Source organism: Phaethon aethereus (assembly GCF_964289735.1).
Source record: "Phaethon aethereus genome assembly, chromosome: 5".
Taxonomy (NCBI): Eukaryota; Metazoa; Chordata; class Aves; order Phaethontiformes; family Phaethontidae; genus Phaethon; species Phaethon aethereus.
Genome location: NC_138579.1, coordinates 18,947,225 through 18,975,120, shown reverse-complemented (window position 1 = coordinate 18,975,120; position 27,896 = coordinate 18,947,225). Strand labels below are relative to the sequence as shown.

General features: G+C 45.5%; 1 protein-coding gene across 1 annotated transcript in view; it reads left to right on the top strand.

Annotated features, from left to right (window-relative positions):
• Positions 1–1,833: 1,833 nt before the first annotated feature.
• Positions 1,834–27,896, top strand: part of RIN3 (Ras and Rab interactor 3) — a gene marked incomplete at its 5' end in the record, with an annotated part of 67,534 nt that continues 41,471 nt past the window's right edge. Inside the window, 3 exons of the mRNA XM_082001059.1 lie at positions 1,834–1,880; positions 21,734–21,920; positions 25,537–25,651. Coding sequence (XP_081857185.1) covers positions 1,834–1,880; positions 21,734–21,920; positions 25,537–25,651 — 349 coding nt within the window. The remainder of the gene's footprint in view (positions 1,881–21,733; positions 21,921–25,536; positions 25,652–27,896) is intronic.

Below are 27,896 nucleotides of genomic sequence, written 5' to 3'. Positions count from 1 at the left end.
GTAAATTCTGAGTGGGCCTCGTCCCTCTTGAATTGCAGTGGAGGGAAACAAAAACCTGGGGTGCAGTTGAATTTTTGTGATGCATCTAGGGGATTGTTCTTATGCCAATATCCAAGATGTACTTCAATGGTGCCCAGCTGGTGAACAAATCTAGAGCGTATTTCTTGCTTGGAGTTCTGTGCCCAGAACCAACAGAAGGATTCAGAGCTGAGATCTGACAAGCCTGCAGTGAGGGATGAGTGAATCTCAACCAACCAATTTGTCTGAGGGATAAATTCTTCATTGTGCGAGTTCACCATCGTCTGAAAATTACTACATGAGTTGGAGCAAAGAGCTCCTTAATTTAGTAGAAAAGAGCATTGTGAGATACAGTAGCTGAAAATTTACAACTAGACAAGTCAAGGCAAAAAATCGGGTGTGAATTTAAATAATATCAACAATTAAGCACTAAGACACCTTACGTAGAAGGGTGGTGAATTTTCCATCGTGCAGCCTTTCAGTCAGACTTTTTGATTTTCTGAGATAAATCCTTCTAAAACCTAGAATTCAACAGAATCTACAGGCTTGATCAAAAAAAACCTGAGAAAAGTTTGTCTTGTGTTGCACAGAAGGTGTGACTTGATCTTAAAGGTCCCTCTGACTCTCCGTAGCCTGGCGCCAGCAGAATTGGCTCTGTGTTCTACACTGAGATCTAGTTTCCCTCATGCCAGTACACTGGCAGCTACCTGGCATTTCCATTTCTGCTGTGGGCTGTATGGCATGGTCTACATACTCTTGGAAAGCTGGGAAATTCCTTCTGAAGATAAAAGGGGCAAAAAGTTACCTTTGTCTCCCTCTCTATTCCATGCAATTGCTTTTCTTTGCCTCTGCTTCATACCTCTGCCTTATTTTTTCCATTATGTATTCTCCTAACATCAAATATTTCTGGAACGATAGGGCTGCCAAATAGGAGTATCCCCAGCTTTGTCTAACAGCACATCTGTCAGTCCCCAGCATCCACAGCTGGTCTATATTCAGTTGGGCTTCCAGTACAGCAAACGCTACTCAACCACTTAAGTAACACCAGGTCAAATGTGCTCTGGGACTGACTGGAGCATCACAGCACAGATAGCTGTTCCTTTACTAGCAGTCTTACAATCTTATCATTAGTTTTTGCTTTAACTGGGAGGTTTTTTGCAAATTTGTCCTCTGCCAGTGTTAGACATTTCATTTTCTCAGGTCCTGCGTAAATATAAAGGTTTCCAAGCTCCATCTGGTTCCAGTTACTCAAGCAATAGAAATACACATGCTTCAGGAATTTGCAGACGGAGACTTGCTGCCTTGCTGCCTTATAAAATCCTTTACAAAGTTCACCATGCTCTGTTGCCTCCTGATATACCTGTAGTCTGTAAAACAATTTCCCCTGAAACTTAAGTTAGAGAAACAAATAAGCTGACAGACTCAGGCCCTTCTTTCCAATAAGGCTAACCTGCCTTCACTACTAAATATGGCTTTATAACACACACACGCGCGCACACACACCCTTGACCACCAAAGACTGCCTCTTCCTGAAATCCCCCGTTCATATAAATACAGGAAGTGTAGCAGTAAGAGAGGCTAAAATCAGACCTTCTTGGTAGTTTGCCTTCCTTGCTTGTTTAGTCCTCTGCCCTCCGATACTACTGAGCCTGAAGCTGGTTTTAAACATCCTCCCCCTGCCGCCCCTTGAAATATCATCTTCCGTACAAAACCTAAGGATGTGGAGGTTCTGCTCAGCGATGGAAAGGAACTTCTTTCTTTACCAAGGAACTCTAAAGCCACTGTGAAACAGAAAGTGTCTTAAAGTTTTCTGTAATGATGAAAACATCAGCAGGAGACAAGGGAGCCAGGGATGACTCAGGGTAAGTCCTGAATCTTTAGTGACTGCTCATTTTTAATAACTGTCTCTTTCCTTTCCTACTTAACAAAGAGCTCTCGGCTGCATTTGTGAGCTGGCTGCCGAGTTATCAGCTACACAATCGCAATGGTGTGGCATGATTGTACTGTAATTTATAGTATTTCCTTTAGCTAACATGTTCCAGCTGAAAACAAACTGCGATACCTTTATTTAGCTTGAATCTTCACTATTTAGGGAAGAAGAATTCCAAGCTGCAATTTAGGGCAAAGGACAGAATGAGGGAGTTCTGTGCTCTTGGAAACATGACAGATCTTTTCTGGGAGGCTTGCTTTGTTTCTACCGAAATGCTGAGAAGTGAATAAGGGCTCGTCCCTACGAGCTGATGGTCACTCCAGCTCCAGCACGCTAAGGTATGCAGAAACCCTGTCCACAGACTCCCAGGAGACTTCAGATGCGCTTTTTGTTAGGAAAAGACTCCAGGCTTTCCTTGTTCCTGGCCAACAGACACTGCACCTTGCAGGATCGAGCCCCAAGAAAACAGTGGGAGAGAAAATGGGGTTTGACTGGGAGGACAATCAGCTGCTGGGATTCCAGGATCAGGCTGGAATCCGCCCAAGGCTCGGCTGTGTCATAAAGCCCATGCTGAAGCGAGCGTTTCTGTTTCCTGCTGAAAACAATCAGGGGAAAATTACATAGCTGCCGAAACCTTCGGTCACCCGCCTTGGAAAAACATAAAATACCAGGTATTAAGAGTGTTTTTTATCTGTCTGACACACTTATAGACAGCCTGTTTCCCATGAATAAAAGCTCCCAGATGTGTCTGTGACGGGTGCAGGAGTAGACGCTGTATAGGTGGATAGATGCGGGATCCTTGCATTTTCAGTCACTGAGTGTGCTGCAAGTCAGTCCCCTTTGACTGGGAGCACACTCAGCCAAAAAGGGGGTACAGCCGCTGCTGCCAGGCAGGCGTGCTGCCGCTTGGCCATAGCACTGTTCCCAAACGCGCACGCGGAGCGTGGCGGGTGGAGGGAGAACCCTGCACTACAGCTGTCGCTGCCTTTGCCATGTTCAGTTGTTTACATTAAGTGGAACAAGGACACTCCTGCAGATCACACGGCCAGAAGGAAAAAATGAAAGAATCCCATCCCTTTAGACCGGCAAGAGGAATTTAGTAGATGCTAATCCAAAGACTTTGCACTTTGCAGATATTCCCTGCATTTGTGATAGTTAAGATGCCAAGTACTGAGAAACTGAAAGATTTATACTGTTTATCTCTTCTCAGCTTGCCTGAAAGGAGCCTTTCAGTTTTAGAGTTGCAGGAGAAAGTAAACAAGCCATAGACCCTAGATTTGGACTGTAAATCAAGTGGTTGCAGGAATATTGAAGCATGAATGGGCACGATGCATGCATTCTTCATACATTGATGAGCATCTGAACAATTCAACAGAACGGCCTTTTATTTCATTAATTGATTGTCTCTGTTTTCAATCTACCTCCCGCTCCTAAAAAGGAACTTAGGTATTTAAAAAATCTGTTTTAACTCTCCCTGTTTACGTGCCACAATATTGCTGAAGATGCTCAAAATTATAATTCAGCATGCATACCTTGTGGCCTCCAACACATTACAGAATTAGAAACGTGTCTAGATGATGTTTGGCTAATGTCATGTTATGGTCACATTGAATTAGGCACCAATTTCAGGAAATATGTGTAGATAAAATCAGTAGCTTTCAAAAGAGATGGTAACATAAGACAAGCTGTCAGTGGAGAATTTAGACCTGATTTTAAAATTCTGTGCGCAGAAATTGCATGAGCAATTGCTGAGATTGCCCCTTCATTCACCATAGTCTTCAGGTTATTCATTAAATGGGACAGATTACTCACATGCACCAAAACTATGGCAATGCAAATTACCATAAAACTGCCCTAGCAACTTGAAAAGTATCCCTGTATCCATTCCTTCTAATGACTGAAGGGTCTATCCTGCATGTGCCAAGTCAATAAGGAGGTTTTGCTGACTTACACCTCTGAAATGGCAGAAAGGCACTGGGGAGAAATCTGCCTCCAGAGTTAGTAGCTCCTCAGAGAGGAATGTGGGGAGAAGTGTAGCTAGGGCCTGAAGAGAAATCAATCTAATCAAATTATTCCAAAATGGGTTGGGAGAGAAACAGGGAAATTTAACCAGTAATTCTGACCTCGAGTCAAGCTAACTCCTAGGAACGTTAATAAGTGGTGAGATCACAAAACATCTGGAGAAATGTGAGCTGATTGAGCCTGGTGACCATGGTTCCACGAAAAGGTATATGCCTTCATTCCAACATCTGGCAAATGTATGGAGGAGATGATGAGGAAAGCAGACAGGAGCTGAGACAGAGACATAATATCCAATATTAAGTGGTCCTTTGGGATAATGGCTGGTTCAGGTAGCTGGTGGGTTACAGTGGTTCTCATTTCTGCAGCACCAGGCTGCCTTATGAAGTAACAATTGTGCACCTTTTTGGTGCATTTAGCTTCAAAAGGGACTGTTGATTCTGTAGTCTGATCTCCTTTCTAGAGCAGACCAGAGAACCACTCTGGTAAGCACCCTATCAAACCCATGACTTCTGCTGCAATGGGAGCTTTTAGATACTTGTTGGCCACAATATCTTTCTTATCAAGTGACTCTTCCACCCAGGCTACATATCTGTCTCTGCAGTGGGGTAAATACATCTAATACCAACATTTACAGGTTTGAACCAAGCGAACAATTTTTAAAAACTTCTCAAGAGCCATCCTTTTTAAAGGACTTAATCTAAGCTTATTTGAATCAGTGGAACAAGTTCTGTTGGCCTCAGGAGGTCTTGGACCCAGTGCAAAGTAGTAGTCAAAGAAAACCTCAACCTAGAACATGTGAGATTTGGTGTTGAAGTAGGGAAAGGACAGCTCAGGCAACTGGAAACAAATCAGTGACATCAAATCTCTCTGCTGTCTGTCAAACTCTGATAAGGGGCACACGCTCCAGTCCTGGGGGATGGTGCTCCTTAGGAAGGAAATGTCTGTGCTCAAGATGCATTGCACCGAGATTGGGACATTTCTGTAAAGATACAAAGAAAGAGGTGCTCTCCAAAGATATCTGAATTTGGTGCATCCAGAGAGGAGACATAAAGTCTTCTGAAATTCATTTAACATGACAGGTATGTTTACAGCCACACTGACTTGTCATGTGATCTTTCCAGCGCTTCTAAGTGAGCATCCGCTTAGCGGATGCTTTGAGCACGTTGTGTAGCAGTACTGGTGGTAGCGCAGAAGGCAGCTGTCCTTCTGTTTGCTGGAGGGTAGACCACACTATGAATATTGCCCGAGTTGGGACTCATCATTGCAGACAGTATCATACCAGTCTTCACAGGAATAGGGGCACGAACGCCACTAATATTCTACTCATCTATTTCCTACTACAGTTTCAGCTAAATATAGTTCCTCACTTCCTGTCCTAAATGGCTGCGTGCTGGTTTGTATTGTTGGCTTTCCAACCTAGAGGCAGCATAGGCTGAAAAATGTACGCATTTGTGTGCATGCATCTCTCTTGTTCTGTGTGTACAGGTATACATGTAGAACAGTGTGCCCTGGAGAGTAGCTATGAGGGTTGCTTGGCACAACTTTGGCTGGCTCTGTCCTTTATCAAACCACGTGTACATAATCCAGATATCTCAGAGATTTTCTATTTTATAGCATTTTTCCAAATGATAGTAGGACTATTTTAGCTCATCTATCAGTAAATATAGGTGGCTTTTCTGAGATTGACAATATAGGCTTGTGAGACTCAGAAGGGTCTCTAAAACGACCTGAAAAATAGACATAAAAGCCACTACCTAAAGCAAATCCATTAGAAAAAGAAGCTGCAGCAAGATTCCTTCCCAGAGTTTTAAATACTTGCCTGCTTTTATTGCTAAAGAGCACAGAAACCAAAGTGTCTGAGTGAAACTAGGGCAAAATATTGCCCATCACAGATCTCTAGCCATTCTAATTCTGGAAGGGAGGAGGGGGTTTGTATTTGGGAATAGCAAGAAATAGTTTTTTGGAAGGGTAACTAGAAAGAAAAGGCAGCTGTTGGGAATGACTGATCAAACTCTAATGCAGATGGATCTGTGAGTAGAGGGTAGGTGTGGTCATCAAAAGCCCTGTGATGTCTCAGAAGACTATCGCACTTTCCCAACTGTATCACAAAGGCGTTCTCCCTATGTAGGGAAGGGTGTATGTATGTTTGCGATTGTTTAGGTTGCCCTTTGTGAGGAATTATAAATGAATGACAATGAATGTAGATGTTTAAGAAGTCATTATGAGATTTAGAATTAGAAAGAACCAGGGGGAAGCACGGTTAGCACATGTTCTCTGGAAGACCAAGAAGAGGTTATAATCCCTCTTGCCATATTATCATCAGTATAGAGTGATCCCACAGTCAAAGGGGGTGGAATGTGCTGGGATGGACCTGGTCTTGGCAGCCCTGTTCGGAGTAGCAACTAGATCACAGGTCACTGTGCTGATCTGGGGCCTTACATGGAAGGGACTTCTGTGGAATTCAAGCAGGAATCTTTACAAACCTGAGATGTTTGGTCATTAAAAAAAAAAGGCATAATATTCTGTAAGTTTGAAGTATTCATACTACCAAAGAAGACTTCAAATTTATCTTTCTGAATAGTTACAGATCAAAACTGAGAAAACAAGAATGAAAGAAGACTATGTTCAGTGCAGAAGAGTAGCTTTAAGAAGGCCTTCAAGAACCAGTGGAAACAGTTAATGTGAAGTCATGCTAAAAAGGCAGTTATGTAGCAAATTTTGGATCTCAGAGTAGACACTGGTCTAAGCAGTGGTCTGCAGTTCAGCCTGTGTCCTAGATTACTTCCTAATCCTAGTTTTGAGATTAATTTTTTTCTGTGATGTTGAGCAGGTATTTCACCATGAGTAACTAGAGTGAAATCTCCAGAGTAAATCCTCATCTAGAGCCATGTAGGAGCTAGACTAAATCAGGTAGTTGTCTTTAATTCAACTTCTGTCCACCCACCACAACACATGCACCCTCCAAGGAGCTCCTGTGACACCTCACAGCTGGCTCTGGTCCCTACAGAGTCACTTTTCTGGTAACCAAGTACAAAATCCACCTGTCTTCTCCCCCAACATCTTCATCCATGGGGTTCTGACTGTCTGGCAGTTCACACCAGAACTGGCCCCCAAGGCAGTGGGAGTGTGGATGAATTTCTCCTCAAGAAGACTGCAGCCACATCCATTTGCCACAGCTGCACGTTGGATTACTGAACCAGTTTGAGGTAAGGGTCTTCCTCCCGCAATGAACATGCCCATATCCTTAGGGAGGATTGGGGATGCTATTGCAACAGATAAGTACATAAGTAGACCCCTAAGTAAATGGTGTTTATTTTAAAAAATCATCCGAAAAGGCAAGACCTCGTGCTTGCTGTTCTTACCCTGCCTGTACCGCAGTTGTCACAGATCTGAATAACCGAGTAGCAGCATTACAATCACCGGAGCAACATAAGAATTGAGTAACTGAAGTGTGTTAAGAGTTTTTAGGGTGGCAAAGGCAAGATGATACTGATGCTTAGAGGAGAAGGGCTTGAAAACCACTGTTCTGTTCAGAGGAGGTACGTACATCAGTTTCTCAAGGTTGCAAGATCTACAGCAGAAATTCTGCTGGTCAGTTAATTATGTCTGTTTTAGGAGAAATAATTTGCTCCTATTGGGTATTTAATTGGAGGATGAAGAGATCAAAATTCTGCCAATCTTTTCTTTCCGCAGTTACCTTTCTGCAAACTTTTAGGGGGGTTGTATGTGGACAGGTGATTTTTTTGCCACTGTGAATATTTGTTGATTATTATGTCTGAGCTGGAGGGGTCTGGAGTGCTTGTTACGTATTTTATAATGCTGAAAACCTTCAAACATTAATATTCTATTTCAGCCTGTCTGCCTGTATGAGAAAATGTCTTTCTTAAAATTTGGGCACAGGTGATACCGAAGAGATATACTGAAGGTTCTTTCTTCTGCAGAATTTGTGGAATGAGAGGAGGCAATTCCCTTACAGCATGGCCTGGGTTGCTGACTGTGTTGCCAGAGCTGTAGGACTTGTTCAAAGATAGCCAGTTTACTAGAATCGGTAGCCATGGGCCGCAGTGGACACAGTATAGCACTTATGGCATGAAATCAATAGGGGCTGCCCACGAGTTTGAAGAGCAAAGTACTTGAGGAGATCTATATGACTGAGTCCTGTCCTGCATGCAGGCTGCTTGAATGAGGGTGCGCAGCAATTCTAGGAGAGCCAGCCAGCAGTGGAGTACTCTGAAATTCATGGTTACAGGGGCAGGACACCTCTATACCGCAAAGTGGGAGATGTAAGGGTGCTGGGGACACGCAGGCTCTGGCATTGATCTAGGTGCCCAAAGAGAAACGGCAGCTGAACAGGCAGGCAGGCACCCATAGGAACTATCCACCAAAAAGGGTGCACAGCATCTGCAGGGGTTAAAGCGTGGCTGTCAAACCTTTTCTCTGCTTCCCTGACAGAAAGGGCTGCCTGTGTTACGCAGGGTAGAGAAGTGTTGTCCTTGTGCGATGGTTGCACTCCGTCTGCTGTGGAGGGGCACCCCGTTGTCCACCCTGACAGAGGGGATCCCTGAAACACAAATATTCACATGGCACCCCACACACTCCACGTGTCAGTCTGGAGTAACTCTGGAGTGGGAGAGGGGCTGAGTTCAGAATCCATCCCAGGTTGTCAGGTGCTTGCTTCTTGGAGAGGCAAGGAAGCTTTTAGATGGCGGTTTTTAACTGTGAAGGTGGGGAGTGGGGGGTACGTGTGCGAAAGTACATGATAAAACTGCACGGCAAAGCAGCTGTGGTCAAGCAAGCAGTGCTATTTAAGCTGTGCAAATGTAATAAAGCTACAAGCATCACCCAATATGGTAAATATTGTAGCCACAAGCCTTTCCTCTGTCCGTTTTGTACCTCTCTGAGCTATCTAAAGTAATTCTACCCATGTCCAGGAATGAGATCCCTGCGTCAATATCCACTGTTGGAGTGGGATTGTTACGGCAATGCTTCCCTCGAGATCAGCTGCGAGAGGTTTGGAGCTCCTAACTCCTCTTTGCCTGCACCCAAAATAGTATAAATCTTTTTGCAAGTGAAGATGATTACTTGAGCAGCAAAGGATTTGCAGATGTGAGCACTGCATAGCTGGTTGTGCTAGTCACATTTTCCTAAATAAATACTCTATTAGATGCACGCGAGCCAGGGAGTGCTATGGAATGCAGCTCTTTTCAAACAGTTGAATATATACACGCATATCTGTGTGCCCTTCCCAGACTTTCCATCACCTTGCTGCTAAACAGGGAATACATTCATGCCTGAGTAGAGGATTTCTGCTTTCTGCATTACTGGTACATTTAAAAGGAACAAGGTGTAAGGTGTTTTCATTAATCATAATGACATTGTATAATTAATATAAAGCCCTTGTATGGAGAGGATCTCTGGGTGTTTCGTGAGTATTAAGCCTCCCAATGACCAGTTGAAGGCACGTATCTACTGCTGCCACTGTAGAAAGGGAAACCGAGGCGCGAGCTCCTGGTGCTGATTCGGCTTAGTCACTTGCTTTGTAGCCCAATGCCCTGGATCCTTGTTAGGCAGTTAAACCCTGGCCTGGCCCCAGACCATCCTTTAGGTTTGGGGTGATGCCAGGAACAGAATCCAGTTCTCAGAAAGCCTTTTCTTTCTGGTGGATGAGTTCCCTGCTGGATTATGGAACTGAACCAGCCTCCTCAGCTGGTTTACACAAGCCTCTACAGCTGAAGCAAGAGAAGCAGCAAAAGTCAAGTGTTGGGAGTGTGTGCAAGCAGGGTCAGGGAACTGCCCTTTCTGCAATATCCTGCCATTCCACTGGATCAGGAGGAGCACGAAACCACACCCTGACAGTTGCTCTGTGAGGCAGAGCTGCAGTTCTGGCTCAGATGTGGTCCTGCAAGGGCTGGGGCTGCTGGTATTTGCTTTAGGTGAATTGTTGGCATCTGTGGGTCAGTACTGTTCTTGGTAGGGTTGAAAGACCTGTCTTACTGCTTGAAATTAGCTCTTGACCATGTTAATTAGTACTTTCTATTTGCTTTTTGCGAGGCTAAGGAATTGTTGGGGAATTTCAAGTGCTTTGTTGAAACCAGCTGAATACATACAACCCTTTGGATGCTGGGAAAACCTTGCCAAATATAGGGAATCCACGCAGCTCAGGTACACCCCTCCTGTGACCCTCTGAAGAAAGCCAGTCCTTTGAAGCCTCTGTCTTGTAAAAGCAGCTGTTGGGCAGAAATGGAAGCAGCTGCAGCCCCTTGTGAACCAGATTCAATTTTGTGCTGCTTGGGAAAATTCACCAAGGAAACGAAGAGCGATGAAAAAATAGCAGAGTCTGGAGACTGACAGCTCTGCTGGCTACCTGCATCACCATTCTGCAAATCGCTAGCAGACTTCTAGGCAAAAGAACGTTGTCCCACATATTTGGCTAAACGACAGCCTGGGACCTGGTCCAACCTTTCATCTTTTCTGCCAAGGATTTTTCTCTCTCTTCTCTCCCCCTTTTTTTTCCCCTTGATTCTGTCCAAGGACTTTGTCACTCCTGATACCCCACACCAAAACAGAAACCAGGCAAAGCTCAGAGTTTCTGCTGCTGAATCAGCAGACATGAAAGAGCTTGGTTTTGGACAACTTTCCTTTCTGTCCAGAGGACAAATACGTAACACAGGATGTTTTGGTGTAATCCTGTACTGAACTCCCATTCTAATCCTTTCTGAGAATTAGAAGTTAGTTTTAGACTGGATCTCATTGGTAAACTTTCCAGCCAAAAGGGGAAGTGACTGTGGTACCCTCCCATGGATGGATCCTCTGGGCTGGGAACCCATGACAGAGGTTGCCTGAGGGACACTTGTGAAGAGCAGCTTGTGACAGGGGTGGGTGGTAGTGGTTAGTCCCTTGGCCTGGCATTCTGGTATCTCCCTTTGCTATTAGACCTAGCTCTCTAGGTCTAGCCTGGATTGACCCTGCCTAACTTTAGGTGTTTAATTGTTGTGTCCCATTGAGGAACCTGTGCACCTATGAGGATCTCTGGTCTTACTGGAGAAGAAGTAGCTCCAAGGAGTAATTCGGGGTGACTGGTGCCAGTGGGCTGAACCCAAGTCAAATATTTGTGCATGCCTCACCAAGCTGAGTAGGGAGCCAGGCCAGAGAGCTATGTCCAGCCCAAACCTTCTTCCACCCTCCCGCCCCCTCAGTCAGGTTGCCCGAGGGTCAGACAAGCAATGGCAGTCTGGAGGTGGGGGTGGGTGCAACGCTGATGTTTTGGGGAGAACATGACCAAGGCAACCGTGTTATGGATTGTCTGAAATGACTGCAAACCCACAGCCTTTGGCTTGATTTATTTACATCATAGCCATGGTGACCAAGTGACCATAAACACTTGAATGAACAAGCTTGAGGTGCCAGCAGTGGTTTAGCTGGGCCTGCGGGAGCTGACAGACTTGCCATGCTGCTTGGCAGGCTTTGTAGTCACGTGCTGAGCTCCCAGCCACCGCAGGAACGTTTCAGCAGTTTCTGGTGCTGCTCCACTAACCAGTTCTTTGGCCCCAGGCTGTCCCACTGGCACAGGGTGATGGGGCCATGCCTGCCCACAGGGCAGGTCACTCAGCTCAACCCAGCAAACTGGACCACCTCTCTCATCCTTGTGGCAGGGGTCCATGCCCTTTCACCACCTTTCCAGATCCCTGAAGTACCCCAGTAAGCCTTTTGCTTCTTCCTCTCTCTAACCATCCCTCAGTGTGAATGCAGGCAGGGATCCTGTCAGATCATAAAGCAAGAAATAAACACATTTGTCCAATGCCTAATCAAAACTAAATATGAGAAGTATGAAAATTCTGGAGTAAGGATTAAGGATGACAGACAAAAAGTAGGTTCACAGATTTAGATTTTATTTTATTTTTTTACTAACAGCACCATGTGTTGCAGTGCATTCACACTGATATTGGAGGGAAGTCTTGCCCAAAATATGAATATTCGTGTGTAAGTAAATCTGCAGATCAGTGAGTGAATGACTGGTTTGAAGAGCCTTTGCATGGTCCCTTAATGAGAGGGGGGTAACTCGTGGTAGAATGAGAGGAAATGGCCTCAAGTTGCTCCAGGGGAGGTTTAGACTGGATATTGGGAAAGATTTCTTTACTGAGAGAGTGGTCAAACATCGTAAGCGGCTGCCCAGGAAGCAGGTGAAGTCACCATCCCTGGAGGTTTTCAAAAAACATGTAGAGGTGGCACTTCAGAACATGGTTTAATGGGCATGGTGGTGTTGGGTTGATGGTTGGACTTGATGATCTTAAAGGTCTTTTCCAACCTTAATGATTCTGTGATGTCTGAAGGCCTGTGCTCTACTCCTTGAGATTCTGCAGGATGAAAGTTCAATGGATTTATTTCCCTTGGCAAAATGGCCATTTCTAGTCGCAAATTATGACTGGGATAAGTGTTTGGAGGTATTTCTTAGAAGAGGGGGAGACTGCTCAGCTTTATGCAAGTCTGTATGGTTAGCGCCTTGTATGTTGCATGTCTCATGCCTACACTAAATTCACTCACAGGGTGAGGAAAGCCATTGCTTTTTATAACTAGTCTGATGTTTCTCTTAGTATTTTGTCCAGGGTTTTGGCTCTGACGTGTCATGCAGCTTCAAATAATTTTTAATATATAGGGTTTGAAACCGAATGTCTTTATTTAAGCAAAACTATAGTAATGAAGTTTGAATTTGTGAATTTCTCCCTCCCCTTTATTTTCCATTGCCGCTTCCCCTCTTTGTTAAGCCGACTACAACATAGAAAAGCATTCCCCGGGTTTCCATTCCTGTCTTCCTTCCTGGCCAAATGAGCTGGGAAAGGGCAAAACCTCTGCCAATAGCCTTGGCCCTGCAGTCAAAAGCGGGGGGCTCTGTGCTTCCAAAACCTCAGGGATTTTCCAAAGTCACAGAACAAACCCATCTTCTGTTCAGTTGGTGGCTCTGCTGGGCCCTTCTAGTGCACTGACACCAGAGGGTGAGGAAGGTCTGTGACTTCCTCGTGTTCTTGCAGCTTAGGAAATTGTTTCTCTTCTTCCAAATGTTTGTTTCTGGTTCCTGCGCCTCACAAGCCTTTCCAGAGAAGTTAAAGTAGAATTATCCAGCAAACACTTTTGCAGCTTTTTGTTAAGGAAAATGGGCTTTCTTTGGCTCCTCTGACCTTGCCAGGAATGACTCCTGGCTAGGCCTGTGTTTCAGGAGCTCTCTTTGCAGTGGAAGGGCCTTACACAAGTATAAATTCTCCTCCGTTTCTTGCACACAAAGAAAAATCTTTAGTTTTGCTGATTTGGTGAAATTCCTAAGAGAATAACTTGGGTTTGAAATAGGCAAAGGACAGATGACCTCAAAAGCTCTGATTATGAATGCGAGGGAGAAGGGCTTATCTTTAATACAGCAACTGTCTGTTGTCAGTAAGGGAGTAGGCTAATAAAACTTGCAAAGTGGTTTTGACTTGCAAAAGAATGTTTTGCCTGAGTAAAAAGAGAAGGACGGTTGATAAGATATTTTGAGACAAATTGTTGAATGCAAAATATGTATGTGCAAGGTTACATAAAGATAGTAGTGTAATTTGTGGGGTGAATACCAGCCAAGCCGTGTTACACCGATAGGATATAGTAGCTGAAGTCTGCTGTGGGGCCACAGGCAGCATATACCATCTGCATTAACTGCTGCATGAATGAATCCAGGCAACAGCTAGACTGGGAAAAAAAAAAGGGCTTTGAAAGAAGGCCTCTTCCTTCAGGCCTTCTGATCTTTCTTTGGTTTTGATGTTTGTTTTTTATCTTGTTTCTGCCCATGTCATCACTGTGAGTGTAGAAGGCTTGTTGGTTAGTAGAGCTGACCTGGGTACTAGCAGTGATGTGAATTAGCTTGTATTTTGTTTGGGGTTTTTATGCATATGCAATTCTTTATGATACACATACCTTTGTGTATGAAAATGGACAGACCAAATGAACCTAGGAAACATGTTGAAGTTAGCAACTTAATAAACACTTAGCGGTACCTCCCTGCTCCTTGAAAGCACTCCTGCATTGAAAGATCGTTGAAAGGATTAAACAAAAGTCTTTGACAGAGGTATTGCCACTGCTTCACTGCTTCTAGAGGAGCTGCGAGCTGGCCCCTAACACCTGAGGTGGGTGCTCCTGCAATGGGAGCGCTCTCTGAGTGACTGGAGCAGAAACCCAAGCAGGTAATGCGGCTGCTGTGGTTGGGGGGTTATGGGAAGCACTCCAAGCACCCCTCCCTCTCCACTCCTGAGCGACTTGTCCCTGCTGCTCATACCCTTAGTGAAAGTTCATGTCTTAATCACCCAGTTTGCGCTCTGATGAGTGACAGTGGTTACGTGTCCCTTCCAACATCAGTAGCCCCCATCCAGCAAGTCTTCTCCAGAGCTGACCTGACATTTGAACAGGGGCAAGATTCTGCTCAGTTCAAAATCCAGATAAGCTGAGGTCATGTCCTTTGCATGATGACAGTAATGAGGAAAAATACAGTTGCTAGCTTTAAACCTGCTAAAGGCAGCAGCCAGGGCACCAGAGCTTCGCACAAGCTAAGTTATTCTGCCAGCGGGCTCCGTGTTTTTGAGTAGAGCCTATTCCTGTGGCACAGCTTAAGGCCAGCTCAGCTATCCTTGCTGTGCTCTGCAGGCAGCAGTACAAGTCCACACAGTTACTTTGGTGTGATGCTGGTCTATCAGACCTTCAAACTGAGCCCTGTACTGTGTAAGACAGCAATCTGGTGTCATACGTGAGCCGAAAACTGCAGCCACTTATTACTTGATGAATAGATGAATACACATGAATTAGCGTTCTTCCACCTGCACGAGTGGCCATTACACCCTTCCCCCAGGAGTATAACAGCACTTGCTCATTTTTGTGATTTCCTCTGTTGGTTTCTGTGACTGGGGAGGCAAGTGCTCAGTGAGCTGGTGAGTGACTTAAGGGCAGGTGAGCTGTCCTGTGCCTGATCCCTTCATGCCCATTAGTGGAGCTCCCAGGCAGGGTGATGACTTGCTCCACTTTGGCAAACATATGTGAACACATGCAGGCAGGGTCCAGCTGGGGAGGATTGGGTGCCTGCAGTCTGTGTGTGCAAACCCCCGCTAGCCTTCACAGAGACGGGCAGTTTGGAAATCCCTGGCATGTACAGAGAAGCTCATGGAAGGGAGCCTTCAATTGCAGGGTGCAGAAGTTCACTGCTGAAATTGGGGGTACCTGTAACTGAAAGTGGAGTAGGTGGGGAACAGAGAGGTTTGCTGAGCTCTGAGATGTCAGGGTATTTAGGAGACCCTTGGTTTGCCTTACCTTTTGGCAGCTGAAACAGCTGCTGCCTTGGCTGTTAAGTATGGTGCTTTCGAGGCTGAGCAGAAAGGCCTGGACATGCAGAACATCAACTGTAGACCAAAGACCAAACGACAAAGGGTGGACATAAGAGCTAGAGTGGAAACAAGGAGAGTGGTGAGCAAGAGGAAGTGCTCTGCCAACCACAGGTTGTCCACAGACCACAGTTTGAGAAGCACAACTTCCTGAGCTATGCATTTGTCACCAAGGTGGACCAGTAACACAAGCGTTCTGCAAGGTAGGAAGGATTACTGAACAGGCAAGACGGCCTCATGGAACACACTGAGCCTGTCATGTCACTTCCATTATCCAATTTTTCCATACGTCTGAGAACTTTACAGTGCAGGAAGCTCCCATGGCTTGCTTAACTACCTACATCTTTTCCTTTTCACCTATCAGACAGCAAGAAACTTGTTTTTTGTTTCTGACTAAAGAGTGGCAGTCAGCTGGGTGTGATCTCTGAAGACCTCAAGAACTTTCTTCTCTTTCTGCCTTTTGGGTTTTTCATTGTGTCAAGCTATACTATTATGAAAAAGTATTTATTAAAGACTGAATTTTCTGTGAGGTAGTGTTTGTGTCACTTTGCTGCCTTCCCATCTTCCTAATACTCTGTTTTATGATTAAATGATTCAAGAAGTTTACAGATGACAGATCTCTCTCTATAGCTAGGTTGGGTGTAGTGCCTCAGTTCCTCCACCTGTTGGAAGAAAGAATCCAGCAAGGTGACCCGAGGCAGGTCCAGAAAGTAAATGAATCCTTCTCGTCCATCTTGGATTAGTTTAATCTGAACTAATGAAGTGAGCAAAGATGGGCTGGCTTTTAAGAATAATAATAAGGCATTGAGAAATGACCACATCTAAGATGGAAGCAAAATGAAGTTTGATGTCCTCTAGCTGGGTCACCGCATAACTTCCCTCCCAGCGCACTGGAAGTAACAGCACACGAATTCACATGTGTCTGAGCAAAGATTTTTAATGAGTTTATCTAATCAGAAGTGATATCAAGCCAACGAAAGCATATGTAGCTTCTGCTACTCATGCAACTCTGATGATTCCTTCTCCAGTGTGCTGGGTTCAGAACTTCATGCTTTTTCACCATGAAGGTGGCTATGAAAAAAGAGATACAGAGATCTGTCTCTATCACCAGTGGCACAGAGCCCTGCAACCAAGTCCAACCAGGCTGATTGTGACACGGGATGTAAAACAGGGCTGTGAGTTTTCTGTCAGTCTTTTCAGCCCCGTCATCTGACCCATCTCCACAAAGCCCTGTGCTCCCAACTCTCTCTTTTAACCACAGAAATTACCAGCATTGTCCGTCTACTTCCACCAGGACTTGTGTGTCAGCTTCAGGAGCTTCTATCTTTTCCTCCTGCTTCATGTGCTCCTTCCTTGTAAACTGTGTTGCTGTGCTTGAAGGGTTTCCACATAGGATCTTCAGACACAAGCTGGCTTGTCCTGAATGGTATCCCTTCAGGTGTCATTGGTGCAAAAAGTTGCTCTTCACCTGGCACATGGAGTTTATGGCCACTTGTCTGTCTTTCTCCCTCAGTAGCAAGCCAGCTGGCACACATTTTAAGACCTGTGGTGCATGTTCTGCTATAAAGATATATGTATCAGAGTATCTCTTTCCTTGAGAACAGCACAGCAAACCCCTTGCTCTTGCTCTCTCTTGATGTCTTCTAATATTCAGGGGAAGAAATAAAAAGAATAAAACAGAATAATAAAAAACTAGCTCCTAATTCTTACACATGGTCTATTTAAACAACGCTAAGGCCCTCAGTCTTTAATTATCAGTCCACTACAGAGCATTTGGTATCCCAATTTAAGATTCAGGTTTAATAACATCTGATGCATCTTCTCAGTTCTGGTCTGGTGACAAGCAGACGCTGCAAAACTGCAGGAGTGAAGAATTCACCTGACAGTCCCTGCTGCTGCTGCACACAATTTCTGTGTGTCTCAGCTGCTTCGGGGGAATTCAGAGTGACCAGGCCTATATAGTACAGCCAGAAAGCCCTTAGTGTCAGAAAGATTGTGGCAGTATTTCTGAAGTACCTTGCAAAGGTATGCCCAGGCCTCCACGTGCATGAAATTCAGTGGATTATATCCCAGTGCGGTTCTGATGATTTCTGGGGAATATTCAGCTGCCACGTGTGGCTCTTCATTTCCGAAGCAGTGAGTCATGGTGGTGTCATTACTGCAGTGTACACTCACTGTGCAATAATTCCAATCATCATTGTCATTATTATTACTTCCAACAAGCAACCTGATACCTTCTGCCAGACTGGGGCAGGTGTGTTAATGTAAATCACTGTGCAATTCATTAACCCGTGTTGCCAGTCCATATGCAACACACATGCTCCCCGCATCCCAACTGAGTTCAATTTATCAGAGTGGCTGCGGGATTTAAAGTACTTTGCAGTACAAATTCAATTAAAAAAAAATGAAAAGCAGGCAGGTCCAAGGTCAGCTTTTCAGCTTCGCATTACACCTAACAAAAATGAGTGCCTGCCTGTATCAGTCAAAAGGTTTTGCAGGACTGTGGGAGAAGGAGGAGAGGGTTGCTTGTTATTTCTGAAAACTGTGAGCTTAGCAATCATCTGATGCATAAATTCTGAGTGAGCAAAATAGCAAAGGCTGGCTGCTCACCGCAGTGGTCCCGCAAATCCCTTCAACTGGCAGCACAGCGAGAACCCGGGAGCCGCCTGGGCTCCCTCCTCTCTGTGCAGCTACAGAGCTACTGCAGAGCCAGATTAAACTGCTGGATTAAACACTCCCGCAGCCCAGCATCTGGATCTTTGTGACAGCTGTGCCCGGGAAAGAAGTCAAGCATCGGTGCCATAACTGCGTCAACTGGTGTGTCATGGGTCACAGCATTACAGCTGGAAAAGGTCTGTTAGGTCATTCACTCCCATTTCTTAGCCAGCACAGGATTTTATTAAATAAAGTGTTTGCTATAGCTCTAAACATGGCATTTTAAGTGATTTGGACAATGCAATCCTCTTCCCCTTCTCTTGGGAACTTAACCCATGATCTGTTGTAACTCACTGCCAGGAAGCCTCTAGCCTAACATTCCCCTGTTTTAATATGATCCTATTAATTACTCTTCTTGCCTTTCCTTTTTATCAAAACCTCCCCTTTCACTGAGCTCTCCTTTCCTCCTTCTGTACAGGTACAACAGCCTGCTGAGTTCCTTCTGGGCTGGGCTGGCTTTAGAGGGGAGGATATCCTGCACCAGGGCTCTCATCCCCAAGGGCGCCCAAAAGGCTGGGTTCCTGTTCTGCCAAAAAGCCTCATCCACTGCCCTTAATTATCTCCACTGAAGGACCCCACACACTCAAATCGTGAGATGTTTCTGTTAAGTCAAGAATTTTCAGACTCTTCATTTTTTATCTTGTATGTCTAAGTTTGGAATGATTTTCAATTTTTCATCCATTCTCCAAAACTTAGATGATGGGCCCTACATGCAGCCGCATGCTTTGGAAGGTCAGTTCTGTTATTTTTCTTCACCAGTCTGTTCTTGTTGCCAAACCCATGTTGCTGCCGTGAGCAGGGCTTTGTCCAGACGATGTGCCTGTCGGAGGGAGCAGAGGGCTGAGTGCCTCCACCTGCATCAAGCCTGGGCTCCCCCACGGGGAGCACCGTGCTGGTATCACTACATGCCTCGTGCTCACCAGGTCCAAGGTACTTTCTATTACTTCCTTGCCTTCGTTGATATCCCTCATTTCCCCCCAGAGAATGGCATTCTTGAACATCAGTGCTTTGCTGGCCCTTTTCGCCTTACATAATTAGCAGGTAACGAAGTTCAGCATCACTGGAGCTATTGCAATGCATGGTGCCGCAGCAAGACATTATCATCATTGGCCTCCTTTTAGAGGTTTCACACATCATTGGCAAGATCAGATTCATGCTTGTGTGACTAATTTGGGGAGTAGCTTTTGCTAACAGTGTTATGGAATATTTCATTATAACTCACCTTTCTTTTCCTTCAGCTCATTACTTCTTTCCCATTACCAAGGATGAATGTTGCCATCCAGCACATGCTTTCCTTTCACGTGGTTACTAGGCATTTCTTTTCGTTTTTGCTGTAAAGACACGAAGAGATGAATCAGGTTAACTTCCAAAAGCTGTCCTCCACTGTTTTACTCTGTATGTTCAAATGATACTGATTAAAATCATATGCTATTGCATCTGAAAGAAATATCTTCACCTGTGTGACAAGCTGGGCTTTTATCACAAGTGAAGAGAAAGTGTTTCACTTATTTCTATTTGCTTTTTTAAACACAGTTCTCATTCTTACTGTCTTGAAAATAGATTGATTAAAATCAAGATTCTGTGGACTAATATCCTGAATCAGTAACTGGGATTGCAGACGAACATGTATTTTCTAAGGAAGTTGTCTCTATAAGGTTGGAAAAAAACCCCACCATACTAAAAATAAAATCTCACTGTTGGTTTTGGGATTCAAAAGGCTATTTTTCTTAAAACTAACTTTTGGGATAAGCACGCTGTGTTAGCTTAGGCCTTTGAAGGGACTCTCTTTTAGTAGTTTAAGAATGACCTTATTTGAAATGTACTAGTTTAAGATCTGTATTGTTAAAAATAAAAGGAAAAAGAAAAAGACTTGAAATAACACCAAATCAAAAGTGAGTCCTGCTTTTTTCAGCTCTGACGTCTAAGCACCAAAACTGGTACAGAAAAACATAGTATTTTGTATATGTTCGTCTACTTTTTCTTTACTTTTAAAATAATTGAATGACAAGCCCGTATCCATGAGTCTGCAGCCTTATCCAGTAGAGCTCTTAAGACCAGACCTTTCAGCACAGGTATTTCCACTGACTGCAGTGCTAAGCACACGTATAAGTACTTTGTTGAATCGGTGCTGTAACTAGAAACCAGTCTTTAATACCGGTCTGCCATTAGACTGCAGGGACTAAAAATAAATAGAATTAGTTCTTTGTGTTCTGTCTCCGATCAGAACAGGAATCTAAAAGAGAACATGTCCCAGATCTTTAATATTCTCAACAGCAGAATTTCAGTATTTTTACACCTTGTACAGTTGAGAATGGGCTCTGGACCTAAGGTGTGACTTGGCTTTGCTACCATGTGGTGCCGCAGGATGGCCCCTCTCTTGTCACTCAGCATCTCCCATGCATCTTTTTGGAGCTTCCAATTATGTCTTTAGGACTGGCCAAAATGACAAATGTGGCAAGAAAAAAGAGGGAAACAAAGTCTTCATTTCCTCCCTCCTGAAGGTCTCTCTGGTGATTCTCCACGTTTCTTGTGCTCCCTCCCATTCCGCTCCCTCAGCGTGGGGAAAAGATCTGTCTCCTTTGCATCTCGTCCTGCAGGACTTGCTGGGTCGTGCTGAGTGACCCAGGGCTGATTGCAGGGCTGCACCCTGAATCATCCTCCTGCTGCAGACCAGCCTTCGGGAATCAGCAAAGATACCTTTTCTGTGGTGGATAACTTGCTGCTGAATGCATCCTACCACACCTCCTCCTCCTCCCGGACTCTGAGTGACAGGGGAGGTGGAGGATTTCCCCCTCCCCATGAGCAGCAACCTGGCTGCGGGGGTGGAGGAGCGTCCACCTCTGAAACCACCAGCACCAGCACAGACTCCCCAGTGGAGGCGGCGAGCGCTCGGTGTGTTTTTCAACACTGAGATGTCTTAGTCTGCCTGTTTGCAGACTGCCTCAGCTGGGCGCAGCGGCTGGCTGCCAACTCGCGAGAGCCGCTGGCGGTGCCTCTGGCCACTGCTGGCAGGCTTCCCCCACGGGGCTCCGGCAGCGCGGCGAGGGACCACACCGGTGCCCGTCGCAGCTCCTGCCATTGCCGAAGTGCTGACAGTGGCATGGCCACAGGGTGAGCTGCAGCCTGCCTGGCCCCCGCACGCCTCCGATGGACACTGTGGCTCGGTGTGTGCGTATTCCCGGCTGCTGGCGAGGTCTGCGGCCCCTTTCCTCTGCCGCATCCCTCCCTTTGAAGCCACGAAACACTGCTCTGATCCTTCAGCTGGAGGATGATGTCCGCGGGACGGGCATGCCCTGCCCTCGGCAGCGCTGACTGCCTCTGCGCGTCCCTTGCTTCTGTCTCTGGGTACCTGTGCTTAGGGGATGTAGATCGATGAGCCGAAACCAACAGACCTCAGCACAAAGCACCCTGCAAGGCTGTGGTCTGACAGCCGGGAGCGCATGGTTGGCATGGGGCCGCAGTCCTTGGGACGGGGCATGCCTGCCGGCCGAGGCCTGCGCGCCCGGGCTGCCTCTGTCACAGCAAGGCGTCTGTGGGCCCGTGCCCCTCGGGGAGCTCTCCTGGTGTGTCAGGGCCTCTGTGTTTGCATTTACAGTCCTTACTCCCCCCAGGTTTTCCACGTGCACTTCTGCTTACAAGGGACTCCCTTGCTGTGTTTCAGCCTGGTCAGAGACACCAGCGAAGAGGGAAAAGAGACACATCCCTGTCAGGCCACTGCCCTGCGAAACTGCCTCCCTCTTCCAGGAATCAGCATCCTTGATAAACTCATCAAGACCTGTCCCGTCTGGCTTCAGCTGAACATGGACCGGGAAAGGGCTGGGGCGATACTTGGCAAAGAAACAGCAGGGGTAAGTCTGAAGCGGTTTCGGTTCAGACAACCGCATTTCCTGTCCTTGGTGGAGCTGGTGAGGAGAGCGGCGCTTTTTTTCATGTGGAAGCAAAAATATTTAGCAGATTATGCTTTCTGTTTCCATTACCTTTTGACGTTTTAGCCGCCCACAGCATTGCAAGACAGATACAATGGCTTTGGGGAAGTAAGAAGTCTTGCCTCTGGTTTTATTCACTTAGCATGTAGATTCACGGAGATGCCTTCCCATTCACCACCATATCCATAGGTATGTTGACTATCCTCACTTGGAGCAATAAAAAAAAAATCCCTGAAGAAAAGGCCCTTAAATTCTGGGAGCTGCTGGGGGTCATTTTTATTGCAGTAATTGGTTCTGGTCCCCATAAGCTGAGTGTTAGAAAACGTCAGACTCCTGCAAAGCTCAGTGCTTGCTTAAGGAAAACAGCTCTGTAGGAGAGGGAGCTCCCCATTCCCGGGGTCTCGGTGGTGAGGCATGGCAGGGCCATGTGTCCTGGTCGGGTCTGGGGAGGGCAGGTGTAAATGAGCTGAGGTGATGCCAGAGCACAAGGGGAATTCACTCACTCCTGCTCTGAGGAGGTTTGGACCTGTCCCTTGGCCGAGTCAGTCTGTCCCAGGGGTAAAAGCTGGCACAGCCAAATGACAACTTCCAGTGGGACTCACCTGACTGACCTGGACTGTGCAGCGCTCCTCACCCTGAACTAGACTTCCCAAGTAAGTTGGGCAAATTATTCTCCTTGTTTTTCTGCACTGACTGTAAAGGGAGACCTGAGTGTCTCTGATATAGCTCTGTATGGCCCAGAGCCTCCTTGGCCATTAGCCACTCCCTGCAGGCAGGGCCATTCCCCACCTCTGAGCAGCTTTGGGTATAAATCTTGCCTCTGTTCCTCCTGCTCACACCGTCCTCAGGCACGGCCTTTAGCTGCAGCTCGAAGCAGGCAGGAGAAGAGCTGATGCATCAGAGGTGTCCCATGGCAAGGATGGGTTCTTCTGCCCACTCTGAGCCCACCTGAAGCCGCATCAGCACAGCACCTTTCCCACCAGCGGTGAAAATGGAAAAGACTGGTTTGTGTACTGGTCCTGACCCAGGAAGTAGGGTTAGGTACAGCTCAGAAAACCCACTTCCCCCTCATCTGAGCTGCCACGGTCCAATTTTAGCCTTTGGAGCCATGGCAACAAGTAGTGGCGATCAGGAAAAGAGAAAATTTCCAGGTTTCACTTCTCTCATTGCTTAAATTTAATTTCAGATGAAGCACTTGACCGATGCAATGTGAGATAGTGCTACCTGAGATCCAAGGTTGTAGTAGTCTCTCTCTCTGTCACATGGGTGGTAGGACCTGGGGAAGGGAGAGCCTCTGTGGCTTTTTCCTACCTGCAGGTACTTTCTGTGATGTAGAAGGTGGGAGCTACCCTGCGTTAGAAACAGGCCTGTTTCAGGCATGCACCTGTTTGCCATGCATTTATTTGGATTTTCTCTGCAGTGCTGGTGGACCTGAGCCGGAGGGACTCAATTTCTTATGAATGGTAGAGGCCAAGACAACAGCATGGTGCGAGGTTGTGAAGCTTCTCCAAAGCTGCATGTTTAGCATGGGCGCTTCAAAGTGACAGGAGATGCCCTTATGACTGGGACTCATGCAGAGAAAGGTTTTGGCTTCTAGGCAAGCTTTTTTTTAATTCCTCTGTCCAAGAAATTAATGTTGTCTTGATAGATTTCCACTGCATTGTAGTTGATTAATCATTTTATCAGCTTACACTTCTTTCTAATATTAATATCTAGACCCCAGAATTAGCCCAATTTTTTAATTCAATTTTTTATAAAAATACCTTGACTCTCTCCTGCCAAAACCTGCTATCAAAGAAAGATAAAGGTGAAGAATTTTGTCTTTGTATCTGCAGCTTCGAGGTACAAGCTAAAAATATCCTTGACAATGAGCTTTAATTAGAAACACACTTAGGAGCTCACACAGTACAAAGAATGAGATATTTTTCTTTTTTCTTTTTTTTTCTTTTTTTTTCTTTTGTCTTAGGTCTTCTTTCTTTGTTTTTTTTTCTTTCTATTTTCTTTTTTTTTTTCTTTCCCCTTTCCTCTTTTTTCTTTTTTCTTTTTTTTTTTAATTTCAGTGGTCCCATCGGTGGGAACCAATGGCTACAGTTGTTCCAATGGACGGTTCAGGGGCCTCTTATCAATGTGTACGAATACCTGATGGGAAGGAGTAGAGAAGATTGAGCCAGACCATTCTCAGTTATCCAGTGAAAAGATGAGGCACAGTTGGCATAAATTGAAACACAGGAAATTCTGTTTAAACATAAGAAAAGTTTTTTTTACTGTCAGGACGATCAAACATTGGAACAGGTTGCCCAAGAGGCTGTGGAGCCTCCATCCTTGGAGATAATAAAAACCCAACAAGACACAATCCTGAGTGACTTCCTGTAGTGGATCCGTCTTTGAGCATGGGGGTTAGACTAGAGGATCTCCAGAATTCCTTCTAACCACATCTGCTCTGTGATTTTGGGACCAGTCAATACCCTTGAAGTCAGTGCTGCCATCGAGGGATCTTAGACAATCTGGGGGTCAGGGCTGGCAGGAACCTTCCAGAATTAAATGAGAACAAGTGCAAAATGCTGCCTCTGGAAGTCAGACCCCTGGCAGTGATCCAGTCTGGCACTGCCTGGCTGGGCATCTCTGTGGGAAAGGCCCTGCAGGGGCAGCGGGCAGTGAGCTGGGCACAGACTTACTGAGGAGAGGCTGTGGGACCAGGGTTTGTTCAACCAGGAGGAGAGGCAACTTCGGGGAGACTGCACAGCATCCCTCTGGTACCTACAAGGTGGTCATGGAGGAGATGGAGCCAGGGTCTGCTCTGCCTTGCATGATGGGAGGACAAGAGGCAACAGGCGTACATGGAAACTGGAGGGGTTCAGACTGTGAACAGGGAAACACTTTCTTCCTGTGAGGACAGTAAATGGTGGGACAGGTTGCCTGGAGAAGTTGTGCAGTCTCCACCCTTCGAGGTTCCTCAGACCTGTCTGGACAAAGCCCTGGGCAAATTTGTCTGGCCTCATGGTTTCACCCAGGGGGTTGGGCAAGAACCCTCCTGGTATCCCTGCCAGCCTGAATGATCTTCTGGTCCCATGAAAAATCTCTGCCATGAGACACTGTGGCCACCAGAGCCCTTGGCCTTATATTTCACTCCTTTCCCTCTCAACGTACAAGTGACTCCCTTGCTTTAGACCCAGACTGGGACATTCTAGGATGAATTGTCTGTGATTTAGGGCACTTATGTGAGGACCATCACTTGACAGATTGTGAGTGTGGCTTTATACTCTTCAGTTAGTGAAATAGTTTGCCTTGGGCTTAAGTGGGACATCACTGAGGCATAGAAATTTTGCTGCCTTCTTTACAGGTCTGAATTTCACCCAGATGAAATGTCCCTTTATTCATTATTTTTGTAGTGTAAAGTTCAACCAAGTGGAACGAAGCTAAAATAAGATCATTTACAGGTGGATTGTACTGATAAAAATCTTCATTGCCAATGACCTAAAATAAAGTTCAGAAGCTCACATAATGTAGATAAGCTCTTGATCCCTTTCTCCTTTTTCAGATATTCTTGGTGAGGAAAGAGGGTAACGTGAATAACATGGTCCTTGCAGTCCGCCTGCCAGTGCAGAACGAGGCTCATGGTGTGCTGGAGTACAACATTAAAGAAGAAAAATCAAGTAAGTTCTTTACATTTTTTGGTCTTGCACTGATTATAGTACTGAATCTTCTTGTGATCACCAGTATTTATGTAATCTCACTTGCAATGAGCAGGTTCCTTTTGTGACCGGCAGCAGATCTTGCTTTTATGGTGTAGCTCAGTTAATATTTCCTGCAGCTGCTTTACCTCAGCTCCCTCGGTGGTTCTGCACCTTGCGTTATCATTTACAGACTTGCAACAGGAAAATAAAGCACTCCCAGATGAGCAGGCCAGCGCTTTGATCAAGCTAGAGGAACTGCCCTTCACCAGGTGGAAGTCCTGAGCAAAGCGCAACGCACTGACAGACTAAGCCTGATTCTGTCTCTATTTCTGCCACTGAATTTGGGGCCCACCAGGCATCTGACATCTGCTACACTCCCTTTTCATGCACCTCATACAGTCATACTGAACAACCAGTTGCTTCTAAACTGTTTGACTGTTTTCAATGCCTCGCTGTTTCTGGGAAGCAGCTGGGTCTCGGGGCTGGTGGTATTGGTGCCATTCCCGATCAGACAGCCCAGTCTGCCACGAGCAAGCAAAAATGAACCCAGTTCACAGTCAGCCACATCTGACACAGCCCTCCATGTAAGTGGATGTGTAAGGTGTATGACTTCCACTTTCCAAGAAACTTTTGTAAACATGGGAATTTTAGGAGTCACAGAAACACGCACTTGAAAGAGTTCATCAAAATAGCTTCACACTATTTATTTATGTGAAGGCATCCAGATTCTCTGTCCCTGAGCTCTGCCCCAAAGCCAACTCCTCAGGCTCTATGTTTTACTCTCTGCGAAAACACTTGTGTTTCTGCGCTCAGTGTTGTGGCATATTTCTTCCCCCTTGACAGTTGCTCAAATTAATTTTGTCCTTCTCATATGTCTCTGTGCATACCTCTGCCTCATAAACAGACTTTAAAGCCAGAGGGACAAGTGAATCTCTTAATCCGCTCTAGTCTCAAGCACAGACCACAGGCTGTCACAGCGTTGCTCCTGCCCGGCTGCTGCATACCCCCAGGAAAGCTTCTCCTCTCATCTGCGTGCGCCTCGGAGCACGCAATTGCAGAGGTGCCGCCCACGTTCCGTGCTCCTGCATAAGGGCAGGAGTAGCAAACCTTTTGCCACAACTTCAGGTGTCCAGATTAAGAATACAAGGGCAAGGGTTAGCTGCAGGGTGGGGAAACTTTTTTCTTTATTCAGTTATTTGAAGTTGACCTAGAGCTTAGGTTTTGCATGGTGGGGAATTGGTTTTTGATGATTCAAGTTTTCCTTTGTACAAAAGTTTAAAAATTGAATCTTGCCATCCTAAAAATGTCATTTATAGAAATGTCATTTCTTGACTTACATCCTGTGCCATGAAATCTGATTTCTTTGAGTAAAGTAAAATATAGTACAAAAATTTCACTGTGAGCTAGCCTAGCTAGAAAGACTTTTGTGCCATGTTTTTCAAACTTACTTGCTTGCTGTTTCTAATTTATCATTAACTTAACGCAAAGGATGTGTTCAGAGACACAGCTTTCTGTTAGGAACAAGAATTAAATCAGTTTCCGTCACTTTCATACAAGTTGCAAAGTAAGTGGAAGAGAGTAATTAAAAATTAGCTCTCATTCAAAAAGCAGAACTGCCGTCACGGTTCCCAGCAGCAGTGAGGTTGGTGCATTCCTATGGTGAGTATTCACATTATTTTTAGCATGAGTTCTGTCCAGTGTTGAGCTGTAGAAAGCCTCTCAGTTCTCCATCCCGCACCGTTTTGACAGGAACACACTGGGCATGGAGGTGGTCACGCTTTTGCTTCCTTTCTCACTTAGGGTAAGTAAGTAGCCTGGTTTTTCAGTTTAGAATAAATTGAGTTAATTGCTGTTAGTAAAGCCAAAGGACTATATCTGGCACAAGGGGAGATGGTAAATCTTCTGTGTCTTGAAGTAAACTAATACATTAGCTTTGATTTATTGTCTCTGCCTTACTCCAACCGCTTTCTGAACTTTTTTAGGAAATAAAATTGTACGTTGTCTGAATGCTTTAAAAATATTAAAACTAGAATCTGAGCTTCTTTGCTAAGTGCCCTGGTATGTCTGGATTGCTTAAGGAAGTGCCCTTCAGTCTTTCCTGGTATTCTGTGTCAGGGTAGGAGACCTCTGAGCCCCCACAGTGAGTAACTGCAGACCAGAGACGTTGTCTTGTTGTGGAATGCAAGTCAGTTGAAAGTTTGGTGTTACACTTCCTGAGAGTGTG